Below are 15,949 nucleotides of genomic sequence, written 5' to 3' on the forward strand. Positions count from 1 at the left end.
ATGGCCGGAGCAGGGAGCAGTGCGGGAGGTGGACAGCGCTCAGCTCCCCACACAGAAGACAGTGGACAGCGGGTCCCGCAGCAGCCCGAAGCAGGGGAGGGAGACACAGGTGAGGAGTGAAGGGAGAGAGGGCAGTGGTGGAGACCGTTGGGGTCCACGAGTCTGTCCCTGCGTGGGATCAGCCATGCTCTCTGAGGACGAGACCCCTCCACTGGAACCACAGGCAGGGGGCTGCCCTGGAAGGCTCATGCCTTGGGTCTCCCTGACGACCTCACCTCCTGCAGGAGTAGAGATGAACCCCAGGAGCAGAGCCTTGTGGCTGTGGGTCCTGTGGACACTGGGTGTGGCTTCGGACTCCAGGGGGACAGTGCCCAGGCGCTGCCTGCTGTCGCACTACCGCTCGCTGGACCCCAGGGCGCTGGCGGCGGTCAAGGCGCTGAGGGACAGCTATGTGAGTGGGGACCGCCCTCCACCCCTGCGCCCAGCCCTGAGCCCGCCAGCAGCCAGCACGCGCCCATCCATGTCCCTAGGGCCCCTGCGACCAGAGCTGAGCCGCGCCTCTGGGACTGTGCTGCAGGATTCTGAGCAGGACGCTCCCCAGAGCCCAGCTCCAGCACCACCCAGGCTGGGCGCCAGCGAAGGGGCGCGCCGCGATGGGCAGCTGGGGTCCTGGTGGCGGCGCTGGGCGGGGCCTGGGGAGCAAGGGGCGCGTTTCGCCCCGCCCCCGCGTCTCAGAGCTGCTGAGCCCAGGGGACCACGGGGGAGCCACCTGGCCAGACCCACGTCGCGTCCCCACATCCTCGCGGGCTCCGCGATTAGGTGCCAGCCTCACCTGACGCTTGTCCCGCAGGAGGAAGAGACCCTGAGCTGGAGGCCACGCAACTGCTCCTTCCGCCCCCGGAGGGACCATCCGCGGCCCTCGGTGAGGCCAGGTGCCTGGGAGGGGGCGCGGGGCGCTGGCGCGGCGACGCTAACTGCCATCGGGTCTCCACAGTCCTGTGCTGGGCTGCGCCACGTGGCCCGCAGCATCGCGGACGCCCAGGCGGTGCTGAGTGGCCTGCGACACCCGGAGATGCTCCCTGGCACCGACCAGACCCTGCAGCTGCTGGCGGCCGCGGGACGCGACCTGGAGACCTGCGTGAGTGACAGCGATTATCGCCCTCCTGGTGCCCACGAAATCTGGGTCTGGGTCTGGTTAGGAGGGACGCTGGGGCCGGCGGCTGCCCCACTGACCCGCGTCGCCCCTGCAGCTCCAGCTGATCCCGCAGGGCTCCAGGAGGAAGTCCCCCAGGCCACCGCGGAGGCGTCACAAACCGCGCAGAGCTGTGAGTGCAGTGAGCGGCGCAGGGCTCCCACCAGGGGACAGCAGCGGGTGGAAGGATAAGGAGGAGCCTGGGGGCGACAGGGCCCTGTCCTGAGGTCCTGGGAAGGACAGTCCTGACTCCTGCCGGTTCCAGGACTCGCCTCGCTGCCATGAAGCCTCTGTGGTCTTCAACCTGCTGCGCCTGCTCACGCGGGACCTCAGGCTGGTGGCGCACTGGGGACCCTGTGTCTGACCTGCTGGGCTTCGCGGGGATCCCGAACCCGGAGCCACTGGCGGCTGGACCCTGGACCTGGCGTGTCTCCTGGACAGTGGACGCTGAGGCTCCAGACACTCTGCGAACACTGGCTGCACCTGGCTCCACCTGTACCAGGTGCAAGAAGCGCCTCACTCTTCCCAGAGAGGGGACGTGGGTCCCTGTGGTGCGGGAAGCTCCTCCAGGGCCAGCGCAACAAAACAGCCTTGAGCCTTGCTCAGACCCTCGTGACCCTGACGCTGGGGTTGCCAGGAATCTCAACCTTCTTCAGGAATCACGACCCTTGATTGGAACTCTGGATGGTCGCCTTAAGACTTTGTGAATCCATGAGGCTCCCATCAGCATCCAAACAGCACATTCCCTAAGGGACTTGGGAGTGAAGGGCACAGGGTCCTGGATGACCGTCCTTCCCTGGATTCTGTTACATACGTGTGGCTTGTACTGGTGAAATCCCGTATTTGCTCTTCTGACTCCTGATGTTAATTTATTACAGTTATTGAACAGCGTGGCCTTCGCATCTTTTTCTTTCTGTTTTCATTTGAACCTAAACTCCACAGCAAGAAGGGCTGATCCAGGGAATCAGGGGACCTGAGGTTCAGTTCTCACCCTGCCACTGAATTAGAGTAACTCCAGGAAAGTGAGTTCTGTGGGAGCCTCAGTCTCCTCATCTGCACAGTGAGGGCGGCTGCTTCTCTTGCAAAGGAGCAGCACACCTGGAGGTGGTGCTTGTAAGGTCCTTGCTGACATCCACGGGCTTCCCTAATGACCTCCATCCAAGGAGCCTGCGCATAGGTACAGAAATACTGGGATTAGTGCTCTTGGTCCAAACCAGGGGACTAGCCCTCCTGGCTGCCACCTGCAGCCTCCTCCCCAAGGCCACACAGCTCCTAAGGTTGGAGCCAGGACGGAAGCCTAGAGTCCTTGAGCTCCAGAGCGATTGCAGGTCACTGCCTGGGCTGACTGTCCAACAAAGGACAGGGCATGTGGAAGAGTGGCAGAGCAGTGACCAGCACGGGCAAGGCCCTGGGTCCCATCCCCACACCACACACTCACACTCACAATAAGGCACTCACACTCACACAGACAAAAACAGTGTGGTGCCAAGGGATTTGCAATCTGTGACAATGTGCAGAATTTGCAGTGGGAACAGTGTCTGCCACAGCCAGGATTAAGGCTCCTGTACTGGAAACTGAACTGGGAGGTGCCTTGGGCACGTCCTGCTCTGATTTGGAAGCAGTTGTATGAGTCAGAGCTCAGAGAGTTTGACTGTGTATCCGTTTCCTAGAAGTGTGAATGAGGGTATAGGTTTTGGGATGGAGGCAAGTGTCACACAGGACTGTCTTTTCTCACAGTCATGAGCTCTAGGTCCAGGAGACCCAAGCACAAGGGAGACTGGGATTGGCCTCCAAGTGTCAGAGGAAACACTCACAGTCTTGACCTTAGTGATTCCTTGCTGTGTGTCCGAAGGCAGGTCTCTTAACCTCTCTGAGATTCTGCAGTTTGCTACTTACTTCAAAAGGAGGCAAGCCACAGTGTTCCCTGGGTGCAAATGTGCATGTCCAGTGCCAGGTGAGATGAAGCATCTGGAGCAGAGCTGGACATGACAGGGCTCAGCAGAAGGGGTGGCTCTCCTTCCCAGAGTGGGCTCCGTCCCTCATTCCCCTGGCTCTGTGCTCAGAGCCTCTCCTCAGGACCTGCCTGCTGCACACCCCTGCTGTGCCCCTGCCTCTCCAGTTTTGTTTTCTGTTACTTGACTCAGCACAGGGCACCTGCCCCGTTGCCAATTGCCCCTGCCAGGTGCAGTGCCCAGGAAGGACAGTTTCGAGTTCTTTCCAGGGCTCTGGGCAGCAGGTGGGGAGGGTGGGGTGCTCTGGCCTCCTCACTCTGGACCTTCCCTTCCTGACCCTCCCCGCCCGCAGCCTCCGCCCTGGGCCTCCCCCTCTGGGAATTGCAGTCCTCAGGGCAGCCGCTCCCTGGGGTGCCCTGCCATCTCCTCCCTGCAGGGGACACCCTGCCCGAGGCTGGTCCCCATGTCTCTGTGCACCCCAGTCCTGGGGCCCTCCCAGCAGGCACCGGAACCCCTTCCTGTGACCCTGGGCCGCCCCAGGGCTGAGGGTTCCTGGGCGTCTCCTGCCATGGCCAGGCTGAGTCCCTGTCCCTTTCCCTTTCACTTTAGCTGCTCACCTGTGCCAGGCCCCGCCCCCGGGCTTCCCCAGCCTGGGCTCCCCTGGTGGCCAGCGCAGGCCTGGGTGCATTTTCGCTTTTCCTACATCAGCTGGGGCTGCCCTGAGCAGGGATAAAAGCTGCCCCATGGAGCTGCAGGGACAGTCCACCCTGCACCTTGGGGACAGAAGCTGGGGACACTGCAGCACCCAGACCCTAGGACCTCGGGAGAGAGCCTGGACACAGCTGCAGGTGCACCCTGTGTTTCCATCGCTGACGGCCACCAGACACGAGGATGAAGCTGGGTGAGCCCCATAGCATGGCCCCTTGTCACCGTCCCCAGTCCCCGCTCTGTCCTCGCATCCCCAGCCCCTGACCCTGTCCTCCCGTGGTCCAGGCGCGGCTGGAGGCTGCTGGCTCCTCCTGACGCTGACGTCTGCGGTGCTGACGAGGACACAGGCAGTTCCTGTGGCCAGTCCCCTCAGCGCCCACCCAGATGCCAGGGACTGTGACGTGGCCCAGTTCAAGACTCTGGCCCCGCGGGAGCTGCAGGCCTTCAGGAAGGCCAGAGACGCCTTTGTGAGTGTCCCTGTGCCTCCTGCCTGTGCCCCGGCCTCCTCCCTGGGCCTCCCTGTGCAGTTCCGTGGGTGGCCCTCAGCCTCCCTGCAGGGCTGGCCTCTGCCCTGTCCACCCTGGGCTCCCTCCCGCTCTGGCTGCTCTTGGTGACCTGAGGTCTCTATTGGAGGGAGCCTGCCCTCCCCTGAGAGAACCTGCCCTCTTCCTGCTGTTGGCCCCACAGGCCCCTGCTGTGGTCCAGCCTTCGCCCTCCAGTGTGGGCTAACCTGGGCCCTTGCTCCCCAGGAGTCGCTCCTGCTCAAGGACCTCGAGTGCCCCTCCCCGCTCTTCCCCAGGCCCTGGGACCTGCGGCAGCTGCAGGTGAGCTGCCAGAGCCAGGCCAGCCTGGCCTCCTGGGCCCACTGTGTGCCTCCCAGGGGACCCTGTCCTTCTCACCGTCCCTCCCCCTCCCTGCCCACTGTCCCTCCCCCAGTCCTGCCTGCACTGCTGTGCCCTCTCCCTGCCCCTCCCCCTCCCTCCCCCTCCTCCCTCCCTGTCCCCTCCCAGCTCTCTCCCAGGGAGACCTCTCACTGTCTCTGTCCCCCTCAGGTGTGGGAGCGCCCTGTGGCCTTGCAGGCAGAGCTGGCCCTGACGCTGCGGGTGCTGGGGACCATGGCCAACTCGACCCTGGGGGACGTCCTGGACCAGCCCCTTCACACGCTGGGCCACATCCAGTCCCAGCTGCAGGCCTGTGTGAGTCCTGGGGTCCTGGGCGGCTGGGCCGTGGCTGTGACCCTGCTCGTCCCCTGTGCCCAGGCCCACTCACACGCCCCCCTCTGCCCACAGGCCCTGGCTCAGCCCACAGCAGGCCCCAGGCCCCAGGGTCGCCACCGCCACCGCCTGTCCCACTGGCTGCAGAGGCTGCAGCAGGCCCCCGAGAAGGTGAGTGGGTGGCAGAGGACTGAGGCGGGAGCAGCTGGGCCCCCAAGGCAGCCACTGAGCCCCTGGTCCCCACAGGAGTCCCCCGCCTGCCTCCAGGCCTCCGTCACCTTCAACCTCCTCCGCCTCCTGGTGCGCGACCTGAAGTGTGTGGCCAGTGGACACCTGTGCGTCTGACCCACACCCTGCTGAGCCGTCCAGGGATCTCAGGTCTCATCTGTGCAGCGACAACACTCCTTAATTTATTGTCCCCAGCCCTCCACGTGGCCTTATTTATTTCTGTGACTCTCAGACTCAGATCCAGTGTTTATTTTTCTACTTTTGTAAACATTGTGCAAATAAATGGCGAGGCCCAGGCTCTCCTGCGAGGCCCGTGTCCATGTGTGTCCTGTTGGTGGCCATCTGTGTCTCCCCCACCTGCAGCTCTCCACAGCCCCTGGTCACCTGTCAGGGGTCTGCAGCGGGAGCCGGGGGCTGGGACTGTGGGGTCCTGGTTTCCTGGGCAGAAGTCAGAGTGTCCCTGGGCTGTCCTGGGACCCTGCAGGGAGCCCTCCCAGGTCGAGGGCAGGGGCCACAGGCTGCTCCCTGGTGCTCAGGACTGAGGCCTCTGCTGGCCCTGCAGCGGGGTGGCCGCCTGGTCCTGGTCTTGCCCCAGGGACGCTGCCCCTCAGGGACCAGAGCTGTCACCCTCCTGGAAAAGAGTCCTAATGTTCCAGGAGTCATGGCCACCCTCCCCCTTTGAGGACGGCCCTGTGTCTGCCCTCACCTCTGGGATGTCATCGCTTACTGTCATGGCCAGGATGGGAGGGGACAGAACAGAGGTTCTATTTGATCTTCTCTCATCACCATAGATCTCTGGGCACCCCCTGGTCAGGGCTCCATGTGACCCCTTCCCCAGGAGTCCCCATGCTGACAGGAGGCTCTGTGTGGCATGCTGGGTCCCCAGCTTCCATAGTCACCCAGATCCTCTGTCCCAGGATTCTGTACAGGGCAGTGGCCTGTGGCCCCTTGGCAGGGCTGGACAGGTAATAGGTGACAACTGTTCGTGGGTGAAGAAAGACACAATCCGGGGCCCTTGCCGGGTTCCATGGTGACAACACACCACCATGGCCAAGGTCAGGCTGCCAGTGAGCTGGGACCTCGGGAGAGCTGCAGAGTGGCCCTGGGTGTGTCTGTCCCCCATCCCATGTCAATGCCAGGGACAGCGTGTTTTAGTGTCCTAGGTCTTTGGTGTGTTCAGATGTGGTGTCCTTCCCAAGGTCACGTGTGAGACCATGCAGGAAGGTCTGGGGGAGCAATGGCTGGGCCACAGCCTTGGCCTCATCAGGGAATTAACCCCTGAGGGGATTAACTGAGGGTCACTGGAGCGGGGGGGGGGGGGGGGGGGTCGTGGCTGGAGGAAGCGGGCACTGGGGACGGGGCTGGGGGATACACTTGGTGTCTAGGGAGGGGAGTCTGCTTCCTGGGCGTCCTGTGAGCTGATTCCCTCCGCCACACCCTCCGCCCTGATGTCCAGCCCCATCTCGACCTCCAAGAAATGGAACCAGCTTTTTATAAACTCAAGACTCTGAAACCGTGAGCCTCGAATATCCTTTTGGAGTCTGTGGCCATCCTGGGCCTTCCTCAGAGGAACCCCCAGTGTCTGCCTCCGTTGTCCCACGGCCTCTGCTCCCTGGGGTCTCCCCTTCCTCTCTTCTTCCTTGACTTATCAGGCACCAAGGCTCAGGCCCACTCCAATGACCTCATCTTAGCAACTCCCCTGTGCAGTGGCCCTATTTCTAAATGGGGTCACACTCTGAGGTTCGGGGGTAGGACTTCCCCACACACTATGGGGGACATAATCCAACCCAGGAGACGTGTGACCCTCAAGGGCAGAGTGATACATGAAGTAAGTAGAAAGGGACTTTTGATACTAATCATCTCTTATATCTAAGTTGTCCTAAGTGTCCTTTACATTTTAAATGGCTTTGTTCAAATGCAAACGCCCTCCTTGACCTTAACCCCTGGCGATACACGTGGAGGAGCCAGAAATGAAGGTGACCGTCTGCTTGGCGTCACTGTCATCTGAGGTCCTTGCCAGATCACCCAGCTGGGGACACCTCCTTTCTGACTAGGGGGACGTGGCTGCTCCTGCAGGCCCAGGGGGCTCTGGGAGTGGAGGTTCTCACTGCTCTGACCCCGTGTCCCCAAGGCAGTTCTCTGGGTCCCTGAGGGGCAAGGGCCCTGGTGGCTGGGAGTCACCCTTCCTGGGCTCCCCCGCTCTCAAGACGCTCTCCCGTGTCCTCTCCCTCTAGGACCAGCACGGACCTGGGGTCCCTCTGACTTGATGGCGCTGCGTCTCCTGAGCCTCTCAGTGTCTCTGAGAATCGGCCAGAGCCATCGGGTCCCATGGTCCTGGCTCAGTTTCCCCGAGTTTCTCCGGCACCAGGGATTCTGCCCCTTGCAGCCTCCACTTGCCAGTGTCCCACCCCTGCCACCAGGGTGACGGATCTCTCCATTGTGCCCCTGAGCACGGCAGGGACAGCATGCTCCACCTGTCACCATGCGCGGGTCCCCACGGCCAGCCCAGCAGCCAGTGATCCCGTCCCAGAGGCTCAGGGCCAAGTCCGCTGGGACCTCTTTGGGGAGGAGGGCCGAGGCCTGGCTCCTGGGAGCGCTGAGGGGCAGCTGCAGGCAGAGCCTCCAAGGAAGCAGTTTCAGGGGACGCCTTGCAGGGACGTGAGGGGCCACAGCAGAGGGTCCAAGGTCCCCCAAGTGCAGCCGGGTCCTTTCCCCCCACTGGGAGCTCTGCAGCTGAGTGGCCCCAGAGCTGTCCCACCTGCAGCTGTTTCAGGGGCTCTAGTTCCTTGGTGGCAGCTGACACTGGCCATGGGCTGTCCACTCAAAAGGGACTAGATTGAGGCGTGGCACTTGCCTGTGGCTCCCTGTCCTTCCCTTTCCCCAGAAAGAGTGTCCCCAGGAGCCCCGAGCACTGGACATGGGGGTGTGGTGGGGTCCTGAGGAAGGGACCTGGGTGGAGCAGCAGGTGGCCCATGTGGCCTGCCCTGGCGCTGTCCCTCCCCAGGCCTGGGGGTGACCCTATCCATATATTCCCATGATTGCTTATTTTTATAAAAGTAGCAAAGTCAAATATTTTTGCTGTTTCTCTAAATTGTCTAAGACAACAAGAGCCCGGCTGCGGACCCGCTGCCCCGGCCCAGGCCCAGGGCCACCCTGCTGGGTGGGGACAGCCAGTTGAGTGGGGCACCAAGACACCAGGACATGGCAGAAGGCAGGAGCGGGTCCCTGCGCCCTCCACCCAGGCAGGAGGCCAGAGAGGGACACGAGGACTCCGTGTGTCCGGCCGTGCTCCCTGAGGTCCTGCTCCGAGCCCCCAGGACAGGGCTGCAGCGTCCTGGCTCGGGGCCTCGGCGCCTGGCGGAGCGGGATCCTCCTCAGCAGGAGAAGGTGCCCAGGACGGAGCCACCCGGGGCCAAGTAACATGGGCATCAGGACGTCGTTGTCCACGAGCTTCTCCGTCACTGCGTGGCGTGGCGGAGTCATCTGGCTGCTGTAACAACCGGCTGACTCAGGAGTGAGATGAGCGAAAGGACCTGAAGGGGCGGAAGTGAGTGTGCGGGAGGCCCTCAGGTGACAGTCACAGGTCTGCTGGCGCTCCCGTGGCTGGATGCGCGCGTTGTGACAGTGTGTGGTGGCCTGAATGGTGGCCCCACCCATGGCCCTAACTCCTGGGCCCTGAGGATATGAAGCCCCGAGTGGCAGAGGGACTTGCAGGTGACATGAAGGGAGGGCCATGGGGACAGGTCGTCTGGGCTGTCCAGTGCCCTCACCCAGGGCCTCATTGGGGGAGACAGGAAGCCAGTGTCCCCCCAGGAGGGGTGACAAGCGGAGCAGGAGGGTGCAGTGACGTGAGGGAGCCAAGGGAAGCCCAGACACAGGAGTCTCAGAGCTGAAAAGGTGAACCCTGTCTCGGGGGCCCCGAAGGAACTGGCCCCCCAACCCTGAGTTCAGAGGTCTGACCTTCAGAATTCCTCGGCTTTGGAGGCACTGGCTGGTCGGTTTGTCCCTATTCCTGCTCCTTTTGGTTAAATAATTTCCATTTACATTTTGGGCATTGGTTTTGTGCTGCTGGGATCAATTCCAGGCTTCTCTCGTGCTCAGCAAGTGCTCTACCACTGAGCTGCACCCCCAGCCAATTCACCCCAGGTCTGCCACCTTCAAGGTCCCCAGTTCAGCTGTGCGGAGCAGATTCACCCTGTGGAGCTACAACGGCCCGGCCCTGTCCATCCCGCCAAACCAAATCTCCAGCCCTGCCCCCCCACTCCTCCTCACCTTGGCAACCACCATCCTGCTGTGTCTCTGCATGTGACCTCTTTATGGACTTCCTGTAAGTGTGGTCACGTTGTATTTGTCCTTTGGTGACTGTTTTTTTTCACTTCCCAGGACTGAGTTGGATGCACACCTTTGGCTGATCCCTTCACCCTTGCCCATTCTGAGTTGTTCTACACATTGTTTATGCTGTTTTGTTATAGCAGCCGTAAGAGACTAATACAGACAGGAAATGTCAAATTTTAGATTGAAGTGAATGAATATATATATAATTTTTTTCCTGCCCTTCCAAACCACAGCCCACCCTGGATTGTTCTGCCTTGCTCTGGGTCTGTCCTCATCTGCACAGGAAAGTCTGGCCCTCAGACAGGTCCTGATTCCAACAGAGCAGGGCCACCTGCCTGTGTTTCAAGGCTAGGTCCTGGGGAGGGGAAGTCTCGCGGCCACAGGGAGCCCCGAGGATGAGAGGAGAGGGAATCTTCAGTTTGGGGGCAGTCATCCTCAGCTTTCCACAGCTGTGACAAAATGAACCAGCTCAGGGGAGCAAAGAGTTGTTTTGGTTCACATTCCAGAGTCTGCGGTCCAAGGTCACTGGGCTCCATTGTCTCTGGGCCTGTGGTGAGGCTGACCATCATGGTGGGGAGCGCAGTGGTCAGAAAGGAGAGAGTGTGAGAGAGAGAGGGAGAGAGAGAGCGCTGGGGACAAGACATATCCCTCAGGGCACACCTCCAGCTGCGCCCCACCTCCCACAATTTCCTCTACCTCCCCAAAGTCCATTCAATCATGAATCCACCCGTGGATTGATCCACGGATGACATCTCTCCCCCAAAGCCCCTCGGAACACTGCAGCCCTGGGGACCACGGGATTCCACACCATAACAGTGGCCAATACTGGTCTCCATATCTAGGACCCAGGAGGGAGGGTAGGGGATTGGGTGGACAAGAAAAGTCAGCCCCTGTGTCCCCTCAGGGGACTCCTTAGATGTGCAAGAGTCAGGTGACAGAGAACCCAGCCAAGTGTCCTCGAGAAACCCCACCCTCTGAAGGCAGGAGGTGGTGCAGGTGAGACCAGGTGTGAGACGGAGCTCCGCCTCCCTCAGCGCGTCCCTGCTGCGCAGGCTCAGCCAGGTCTCCTGGCCAGTCCCTCACTGTCAAGGCAGCAGGAAGCACAGTTCCCACCTTCAAAGTGTGAAGAGGACTCTCCATCTTTTTTAGGGCGTAGATACCAAGGCTTGAACTCAGGGGCCCTTCACCACTGAGCCACACCCCAGCCCTTTTTGTTTTTAATTTGGAGTCAGGGTCTCTTTGAGTTGCTGAGGCTGGCTTTGAACTCGCAATCCTCCTGCCTCAGCCTCCCAGGCTGCTGGGGTGGCAGGCGTGGTGCACTGCGGATTCTGTCTTATGTGTGGAAATGTCAGGACGGGCAGGGCCGGTGAGGTGCCCCTCATGTGCTCCCTTGGCACTGGCAGTCCCTCTATCTGTGATGACGTCACCTTCTGCAACCGTCTCACAGCACGTGGCTCCCTCTGCACACCCCACTCCATCTCCCGCTTAATTTTTTTCGAAAGCAGTTCTTGCAACGGACTTCGTTGTTATTATTTATTGTTTTGCTATTGTCTGGCCCTCCCACTAGAACACCTCCAGAAGGGGCAGGGCATACTCTTCGTGTCTTTTGTTCTTGGTGGACCTGGAGTGTCTAGAAGTTTCCATCCACAGTAACCGCCCCATAAATACTTCCTGGACCAATGATGGGCTAAATAGAGGAAAGGGTTGGTCACAGTCAACGGGGTCCTTCAAAGGCTTATCTGCACCTGAACTCCTCTGTGACACTTTCATTACTGTCTGTCCCCCCATTGGGATCAGATGTGGGGGGTGCTCTTTCATGTGTGTGTGTGTTTAAAAGTTTTTAACTGTTTATTATTCTGATGCATGCTCAGATTGTCAAGAATAATTTTTAAAGCCTGGATATTGACACTGTATCCTTGTATCAAATTATTACACTGTACCCCCCCCAAAAAATGTGCACAGTTTTAAATAATTTTTTTTGTATTGGGGATTGAACCCAGGGGTGCTTTACCATTGAGTTACATCTCCAGCTCCCCCCTCCGACCTTTTAAAATTTTATTTTGAGATAGAACCTCACTTATGCTGAGGCTAACCTCAAACTTTGTCCTCCTGTCTCAGCCTCCCCAACTGCTGGGATTACAGGCATGTGCCACCATGCCTGGCTAAAATAACACTAAAATAATTCTGAACAAAGGAAAAAAGAGGGTTGAACCCCAAAAGGCTTTAAGTGAAACTGGACGTCCACCCCGACCACAGTTTACCCAGAAGAAGCTTCACTGTCACCCAGAGGCCAATAAGCACATTGAAAGACGGAGAATTTTTAAAGAAAGAAGAAAACAAATTATAAATGGAATTAACAGGTAGAAATGTTTCCTTGATTTCACCCTCTGCAGATCACACGGGGCCCACAGGTTCATGAGGGACCATCTGGTAAGAAACTTTGTGGTCGATCGTTGGGTAACAATCACAAGTCCCTGTTGCCCGGTGCACACTCAGGTCCAATCAATGAACTTCCCATCCTCACACTTTCCTTTCGAGTCCCGTGTGTCAAGTGGTCCTATGAATGCAGTTCGGTGAGATGGGCCCCGCACTGATCAAATCCTTCAATTCTCTACGTTCTTGATCATTGTTACCTGGGTTCAGGGGATGGAACCCAGGGGGCTTTACCACTGAGCTGCATCCCCAGCCTTTGCACTGTTGTGTTTTGAGGCCGTCCTGCTTCGGTGCCGAGGCTGGTCTGGAGCTTGCGAGCCTCCTCCGTCAGCCTCCGGGTCTGGGTTACAGGCCTGCGCGCCGCATCTTACCCTCTTAGTTTTCTTTGGTTCTATCTTTGGCTTATTAACTCTCCGTCCTCCCATCCCACAGCACTCCTCCCCCTGGGTGGTCTCCCCTCCCCTAGGCAGCCTCCCTTTAGGAGCCTCCAACAACCTCTCCCCCAAGATTGAACCTGCTCACCGCCCCCGTGTGGGCGTGGCCAGAGCAAGCCCCTCCCACACCTGGTCCCGCACCTGCAGCCGGCCTCTGGGACCCACCGGAGCTGCCAGGAATCGTCCCGCTCAGGAAGTCACCTTCCGGTGGGAGAACTCGGAACCTGGGTCGGTTTCCCTTTCCCCGGGCTCCCGGCCCCGCCCCGGGCTTCCCCGGCCCCGGGCTCCGCTGCCCGCAGTCTGGGCGCGTTTCCTGCGGCGGCGGCGGGGTGTGCCCGGAGCTGGGCGGGGACAGCCTGGGTGGAGCGGGAAGTGCTGGCATTTTTTTTTTTTTTCTGTTTCTTAGTGTTAATAGAGTCGCTTCTCACGTTTCTCTGGTAGGATTGCTGTGAGGTCTGTTGGACTGCATGCTCCTTGTGATGATTTACAGATAGGATTTTACCAGGTTCCTAAAATCAATTCAGACCATCAGTCAGAAGGACTGAGAATCAGCTACTACAGGGACACAGCCACATCAGCGTTTACAGCGGCAGGATTCACCACAGCTAAACTGTGGAGCCAACCTGGATGCCCTTCAGTAGATGAATGGATTAAAAAATGTGGCAAATATCCACAATGGAATATTACTCAGCAATAAAGGAGAATAAGATCATGGCATTTGCAGGGAAATGGATGGAGTTAGAGAAGATAATGCTGAGTGAAGTTAGCCAATCCCAAAAAACCAAATGCCGAATGAATGTTTTCTCTGATAATAAGGAGTCTGACTCATAGTGGCGCAGGGAGGGGGAGCATTAGATGAGGATTAGATGAACTCTAGATAGGGCAGAGGGGTGGGCGGGGAAGGGAGGAAGGGGGGTCAGCAATAACGGTGGAATGTGATGGATATCATTATCCAAAGTACATATATGAAGACACAAATTGGTGTGAACATACTTTATACACAGAGATATGAAAAACTGTGCTCTGTATGTGTAATAAGAATCGTAATGCATTCTGCTGTTATGTATTTAAAAAATAAAATCAATTTTAAAATGCTGGCATTTTGAGGCTGAGATCTAGAAGAGGAGACTGAGGTCAGAGATGCCCTAGGAGAGCAAGTGTGAGACCCTGAGCCTGGGAGAGCTGCAGCCTCCTCTTGGGGAAGAAGCGCAGGAGCCAGGAAGGAAGCTGGAGGAGGTGAAGGTGAGGCTTTGAGAAGGTGAAGGATACCTTCATGAGGCTCCCTGGGACCCTATTGTGTAGGCTAGCCTTCACCCTCCAGTGTGGTCCAGCCTTCGCCCTCCAGTGTGGTCCAGCCTTCGCCCTCCAGTGTGGGCTAACCTGGGCCCTTGCTCCCCAGGAGGAGTCGCTCTTGCTCAAGGACCTCCAGTGCCGCTCCCCGCTCTTCCCCAGGCCCTGGGACCTGCGGCAGCTGCAGGTGAGCTGCCAGAGCCAGGCCAGCCTGGCCTCCTGGGCCCACTGTGTGCCTCCCAGGGGACCCTGTCCTTCTCACCGTCCCTCTCCCTCCCTGCCCACTGTCCCTCCCCCAGTCCTGCCTGCACTGCTGTGCCCTCTCCCTGCCCCTCCCCCTCCCTCTCCCTCCTCCCTCCCTGTCCCCTCCCAGCTCTCTCCCAGGGAGACCTCTCACTGTCTCTGTCCCCCTCAGGTGTGGGAGCGCCCTGTGGCCTTGCAGGCAGAGCTGGCCCTGACGCTGCGGGTCCTGGGGACCATGGCCAACTCGACCCTGGGGGACGTCCTGGACCAGCCCCTTCACACGCTGGGCCACATCCAGTCCCAGCTGCAGGCCTGTGTGAGTCCTGGGGTCCTGGGCGGCTGGGTCGTGGCTGTGACCCTGCTCGTCCCCTGTGCCCAGGCCCACTCACACGCCCCCCTCTGCCCACAGGCCCTGGCTCAGCCCACAGCAGGCCCCAGGCCCCAGGGTCGCCACCGCCACCGCCTGTCCCACTGGCTGCAGAGGCTGCAGCAGGCCCCCGAGAAGGTGAGTGGGTGGCAGAGGACTGGGGCTGGAGCAGCTGGGCCCCCAGGGCAGCCACTGAGCCCCTGGTCCCCACAGGAGTCCCCCGCCTGCCTCCAGGCCTCCGTCACCTTCAACCTCCTCCGCCTCCTGGTGCGCAACCTGAAGTGTGTGGCCAGTGGACACCTGTGCGTCTGACCCACACCCTGCTGCATGTCCCAGCCCCTTAGATATCATGAGGCCCTTCCATCGCGGCCTCCAGAGGAATTTGGTTATAAAGTCCCCAAAGATGTTCATTCTTGTGATTTTTATGCACTTTGCCTGTGACACTGACCTTGTTTGTCTCAGTGACTGCACCCTGTGTCTGACTGCGACTGACAGAGACGGGGGAGGGGGGACAGTGAGAAAGGGGGAGGGGGAGAACCTCAAGGAACAACCGGGGATCACCAGGGACACTTTGGGCTGCACGTCCTGGGCCGCTGATTTACACACGGTCAACAGTCACAAGGAACAAGCTGCCCCGAGGGGGTGTGTCCGGGTCAGGTCAGCAGGACGGTGGCCTCCTCTTGGGCTCGGGTCTGCACCGGGTGTGTCTCTAAGGACACTGCTGTGACTGTGTCACATCCGCCATCACCGCCTTTGGTGGTGGTGACCGCGTCCCTGGGACCGCAGAGTCCACACAGAAGGGAGATTTATTTCTTCCAGTTCCAGAGCTGGGGAGTCCAGGGCGCGGGCCGGCTCTGCAGGGAGCGCCTGGGATGACAGGCATGCATCACGGCACCTGGTCCCGGGTCCATTTTTGCTTTGAGACCAAGTCCAGTTGTCGGCCTGAACTCATGAACCTCTTGCCTCAGCCTCCCAGGTATCTCAGATTTCAAGGCGTGCGCCACCGCGTCTGGCGACACTTTTCAATGTGGATCAATCTCAGAACTCCCGCAACCTTGGAAGGACGCCACTTGGATCCCCTTCCAAAAGAGAACGTGCCACTTAGCTTCCAGCCACGGCATCTGCAGAATCCGCCTCCATTCCGAAGCCAAGACCAGAGAAGCCACAGACGATTTCTGCGTCCCTCCCTTCCCAGTGGCACTGAGCCCGGTTCCTTTCCAGATGTGCCCCCTCTGCATCCCAGAGTCAGGTTCTCCCTCCTCTGCAGCTCTCCCAGGTATCACCTGCCAATAACCCCCGGCCCTCCTCATTCCACGGCAGATTCTGACCGACTTGGGGACATGACATGGAGTTCCCACGTGAACTTGCAGAGGTCTGTGCAGCCTAAGGTGGCATTCTGGTGAGCGCCAACAACAATCAAACTACCCACTCCTGTACGATTAGACCACACAGAGAAGCACGGGATGACAGATGCTACCCGGGCACCAGGTGACCGGAATCAAGAAGGGCCCAGAGGTGGTTCCCCTGGCATCGCCGTGTTCGGAGTTTAGCTG

The 15,949-nt window shown here is 59.6% G+C and overlaps 3 protein-coding genes across 3 annotated transcripts; all 3 read left to right on the top strand.

Annotated features, from left to right (window-relative positions):
* Positions 1–1,556, top strand: LOC143383180 (interferon lambda-4-like). Its single transcript, XM_076837532.1, has 6 exons — positions 1–109; positions 285–451; positions 851–922; positions 995–1,138; positions 1,251–1,325; positions 1,458–1,556. Exons 1-6 carry the CDS (start codon positions 1–3, stop codon positions 1,554–1,556), a joined length of 666 nt encoding a protein of 221 aa, XP_076693647.1.
* Positions 1,557–4,035: 2,479 nt separating this feature from the next.
* Positions 4,036–5,411, top strand: LOC143383181 (interferon lambda-3-like). Its single transcript, XM_076837533.1, has 6 exons — positions 4,036–4,045; positions 4,138–4,325; positions 4,605–4,676; positions 4,905–5,060; positions 5,154–5,237; positions 5,313–5,411. The coding sequence occupies exons 1-6, from the start codon at positions 4,036–4,038 to the stop codon at positions 5,409–5,411; spliced, it is 609 nt and encodes a 202-aa protein (XP_076693648.1).
* Positions 5,412–8,495: 3,084 nt separating this feature from the next.
* Positions 8,496–14,708, top strand: LOC143383182 (interferon lambda-3-like). Its single transcript, XM_076837534.2, has 5 exons — positions 8,496–8,681; positions 13,896–13,973; positions 14,202–14,345; positions 14,439–14,534; positions 14,610–14,708. Exons 1-5 carry the CDS (start codon positions 8,496–8,498, stop codon positions 14,706–14,708), a joined length of 603 nt encoding a protein of 200 aa, XP_076693649.1.
* Positions 14,709–15,949: the final 1,241 nt, after the last annotated feature.

Source organism: Callospermophilus lateralis, chromosome 18 (assembly GCF_048772815.1).
Source record: "Callospermophilus lateralis isolate mCalLat2 chromosome 18, mCalLat2.hap1, whole genome shotgun sequence".
NCBI classification, from domain to species: Eukaryota; Metazoa; Chordata; class Mammalia; order Rodentia; family Sciuridae; genus Callospermophilus; species Callospermophilus lateralis.

Coding starts and splice junctions, on each gene's coding strand:
- LOC143383180 (XM_076837532.1), top strand. CDS start 1: ATGGCCGGAGCAGGGAGCAGTGCGGGAGGTGGACAGCGCTCAGCTCCC. Junction 452..850: donor AGGCGCTGAGGGACAGCTAT/GTGAGTGGGGAC, acceptor CTTGTCCCGCAG/GAGGAAGAGACCCTGAGCTG. Junction 1,139..1,250: donor GACGCGACCTGGAGACCTGC/GTGAGTGACAGC, acceptor TCGCCCCTGCAG/CTCCAGCTGATCCCGCAGGG.
- LOC143383181 (XM_076837533.1), top strand. Junction 4,326..4,604: donor CCAGAGACGCCTTTGTGAGT/GTCCCTGTGCCT, acceptor GCTCCCCAGGAG/TCGCTCCTGCTCAAGGACCT. Junction 4,677..4,904: donor GGGACCTGCGGCAGCTGCAG/GTGAGCTGCCAG, acceptor TGTCCCCCTCAG/GTGTGGGAGCGCCCTGTGGC.
- LOC143383182 (XM_076837534.2), top strand. CDS start 8,496: ATGGCAGAAGGCAGGAGCGGGTCCCTGCGCCCTCCACCCAGGCAGGAG. Junction 8,682..13,895: donor ATCCTCCTCAGCAGGAGAAG/GTGCCCAGGACG, acceptor CTTGCTCCCCAG/GAGGAGTCGCTCTTGCTCAA. Junction 14,346..14,438: donor AGTCCCAGCTGCAGGCCTGT/GTGAGTCCTGGG, acceptor CTCTGCCCACAG/GCCCTGGCTCAGCCCACAGC.